This window comes from Manihot esculenta, chromosome 6 (assembly GCF_001659605.2).
Source record: "Manihot esculenta cultivar AM560-2 chromosome 6, M.esculenta_v8, whole genome shotgun sequence".
NCBI classification, from domain to species: Eukaryota; Viridiplantae; Streptophyta; class Magnoliopsida; order Malpighiales; family Euphorbiaceae; genus Manihot; species Manihot esculenta.
The window spans coordinates 1118191-1121848 of NC_035166.2; the positions used below are offsets into that span (position 1 = coordinate 1118191).

At 27.6% G+C, this 3658-nt stretch overlaps 1 protein-coding gene across 1 annotated transcript; it reads left to right on the forward strand.

The window, feature by feature from the left end:
• The first annotated feature begins 1282 nt into the window (after nucleotides 1-1282).
• LOC110616738 (alkane hydroxylase MAH1) lies at nucleotides 1283-2992 on the forward strand. The gene has a single exon (XM_021759215.2). The coding sequence runs from the start codon at nucleotides 1321-1323 to the stop codon at nucleotides 2875-2877; it is 1557 nt and encodes a 518-aa protein (XP_021614907.1). The 5' UTR covers nucleotides 1283-1320; the 3' UTR covers nucleotides 2878-2992.
• The last annotated feature ends 666 nt before the right edge of the window (nucleotides 2993-3658 follow it).

The following is a 3658-nucleotide window of genomic DNA, read 5'->3' on the forward strand; positions in this document are numbered from 1 at the left end:
TCCACTACAAAAAAAAACAAATGTAACACGCATGCCAGATATTTTAGTGTGGGAAATTAATGTTTCCTTAAAGTTTGGTCTGTTACAAATGATATCATCCATAAGCCCATTTCCAACTCTATGCACTAAACTTTTGTATTATTTTAATACTTTACATTAAAATAGTGCAATATTATCTCCAATCTTTTGTGCCATTTTTAACACTAAAAAAAATATTCTATTTATATTTTTTTTTTAATATTATATTATTTATTTTATTTTAATTTTATTTATATATTTCACTCAAAAAATTCATATAATTTTATATATTCACTCTAAATATTTATATATTTTATATTTTCATTCAATATTTAAATATTTAATTATTTTATAAATAAACAAATAAAAATATATTAATTATAAAAATGTATTAATTAATTTATTATAAATAAATTTATTTATTTATATTATTATATATAATATATTATAAATAAATTAATTTATTATAAATATTATTTATAATTGTGAATATATTAATTTAAATTAAATTTCAATAATTATAAAAATATAAAATAAATTTAAAATATAATAAATTATGAGAATGAAAAAAAATAAACTTAATTGAAAATATATATATAAGTTTTGAATTATATTATAAATTAAAAAAATAGAAAAAGATATAAATTTTAAATTATATTACAAATTAAAAAAAAAAAAGAAAATGGTGCTGCTACAGTGTCACGCCATATTTGACGTGATACTGTAGCGCAGCGCCAAAATCCCATGAATTTTGGCGCTGTATTGAAGGACCATTTCCAACGCCAAAATAGAATTTGGAGCGGCATTAGAGATGGCCTAAAAGTGGATATGGTTAAATTTAATTGATATAATTTTAAAATAATAATTATTTTAATAAATTATTTTATTAATTAAATAAAATTTTAAAAATTATATTTTAATTTATTATTAACCTTTTTAAACTTAGTCCATTGGTTAAAATCGTAACTTATCTTAAAAGTTTTATTGTCAAAAAGAAAAATTAAGGTGCTTAGGTTTGTATATTCAACCGGAGAAAGGATAATTTATCCAAGGGAAAATTATTATTAAATTTTTGAAATTTATAAAATTTATTAATTTATTTTTTTTTATTTTAAAATTACTTAATTAAAAAATTATTAGTTAATTTCTTTTACTTATAATAGAAGAAATTAAATAAAAATCTAACAACCTGATATAGAAAATAACAAAAAGAATGTGGAGAAAATAGTAATTATCACTTTATCTACAAAATAGATATATTGCAGAGTTGCTTGTCCAAAATCAGAAGTTGCTCAAAATTCAATGGCTATCATATTCGGGACTGCAGAGACAGTAGCTGCCTTTTTATCTTTTGTTTTTCTTTTTCTTTTTCTATGGCCTTGGTGTTGGAGTAGAATCACAAACTCCATACTCATCGACTGGCCTGTTTTTGGGATGATTCCAGAGCTTCTTTACAATCTCTCTCGTGTCCATGACTTTCTCACTTTTCTTCTTCAACAAAGCAGAGGCACATTTTTTTTCAAAGGACCATGGTTTAGTGGTATGGATTTTTTGTTGGTTGGTGATCCCATGAACGTCCATCACATTTTAAGCAAGAACTTCGCAAACTATCCCAAAGGTCCTGAGTTCAAGCAGATTTTTGAACCTCTGGGAGATGGAATTTTCAATTCTGATTTTGATAATTGGAGCATTCAAAGGCGGATATTTCATTGCATATTACTCAAGAACAACAAGTTTGAGTTGGCTGTAGATATTACTTTGAAGCAAAAGATCTTACAAAGCCTACTTCCAATTATGGAAAATGTTTCACAAGTAGATATACAAGATGTCTTTCAACGGTTCACATTTGATAATATCTGCCAGTTAGTGTTAGGCTTTGATCCAAATTCCCTTTCTATTGAATTCCCTCAAATTCCTTATCAGCAAGCTTTTGATGACATGGGGGAGACTTTCATTTACCGGCATGCAGTGCCTGGAAGCATTTGGAAGGCGCAAAAGTGGCTTCAGATAGGGAAAGAGAAAAAGTTCAAGCAAGCCTGGAAGATCTTTGATGAATTTTTGGAGCAATGTCTTACAAGAAAGCGAGAGCAATTAAGCCAAAACTGTAGAGATCAAATAGAAGGAGAGGGTTTCGACTTGTTAACGTACTTTTTGGCAGAAGATGATGATTTTGAAGCAACTGCAGCAAAAATTGGCATTCAGACAAAATCAAATAAGTTTCTAAGAGATATGGCGTTTAATCTCTTTCTAGCTGGAAGAGATACCATAGGTGCTAGTCTTATTTGGCTCTTTTGGCTTGTTGGAACACACCCATCTGTAGAAAAAAAGATTTTGGAAGAGATCAAAGAAAATCTAGGAGAAAAAACTAATGAAAAACGGAGGGTTTTCAGTACTGAAGAGGTAAGAAAACTAGTTTATCTTCATGCAGTGATATGTGAGGTTTTAAGGCTGTATCCATCAGTACCTTTTGAGCACAAAGTGTCAATCGAAGAAGACATATTGCCTAGCGGGCATAATGTGCCTAAAAACATGAGGATTTTATTCTCCTTCTATTCGATGGGAAGGATGGAAGAAATTTGGGGTAAAGATTGCTTAGAGTTCAAACCAGAGAGGTGGATTTCAGAGAGAGGAAGAATCAAACATGTGCCATCTTACAAGTTCGTAGCATTCAATGCAGGACCCAGGAGTTGTCTAGGTAAGGAATTGGCCTTTATACAAATGAAAACTATAGTTTCTTTTGTTATATGGAATTATTCTCTTCAAGTGGTTGAAAACCAATCTGTTAGTCCAAGTGTTTCTTTATTACTTTATATGAAAAAGGGTTTGAAAGTTAGGGTTTTTAAAAGATTTGCTCCTTGAAAAGGTTACTCCATCTAATGGAAAACCATGTATGTATCCGTTGAGTAAATCTAGAACTCTTAATTGTACTTTTCTAGTTAATTTAAATAAAAGTTGCATTTAAAATTTTTGTATATATTATAACTTATAAATAAAATCATATTCATAATTTAGCTTGGTTGAAGATTGTGTGCAATAATTTTGTAGGGAATTATTTATTAGGTTACGTGAATGTAATGTCCAATAATTGGTCAAGTTGCGTGCATGAGAAATAATACAGAAATGGGAATTGAAGAAGGAAGCAGAAAGAGACAGTTTACCGCTCGTTAGTTCCTATCTAATTGAATAGTGCTACTTTCAAGAGTAGGATAAGATAAGATAGGATAGGATATTTATCGCTGGTTAGTTCCTATCTAATTGAATAGAACTACTTTTAAGAGTAGGATAGGATAGGATAGGATAGTATTGGATAGGGTAGGATCGGGCTGAGTAAAATTATAATCTAACCGAGTTGAGTCAAAGTTTGATAATTCATATTGAATTAGAATATAAATTTAAAAATTTAAACTCCATTCGAATTTTATTTATAAATACAAATTTAATTTATAAAATAAATATTAAACTCGAATTTAATTTAAACTCGATTCGTAATAAACTCATTTATCATATTAATAACCCAACTCAAATTTTACTCAAAAAATTTGAATTTGATTTCATTTAAATTTAAATTTTAATTCAATTATATTATAGATACGTAGAATATAATTTAAATTCATTTAAATTAGAAATAAATTTAAATTAT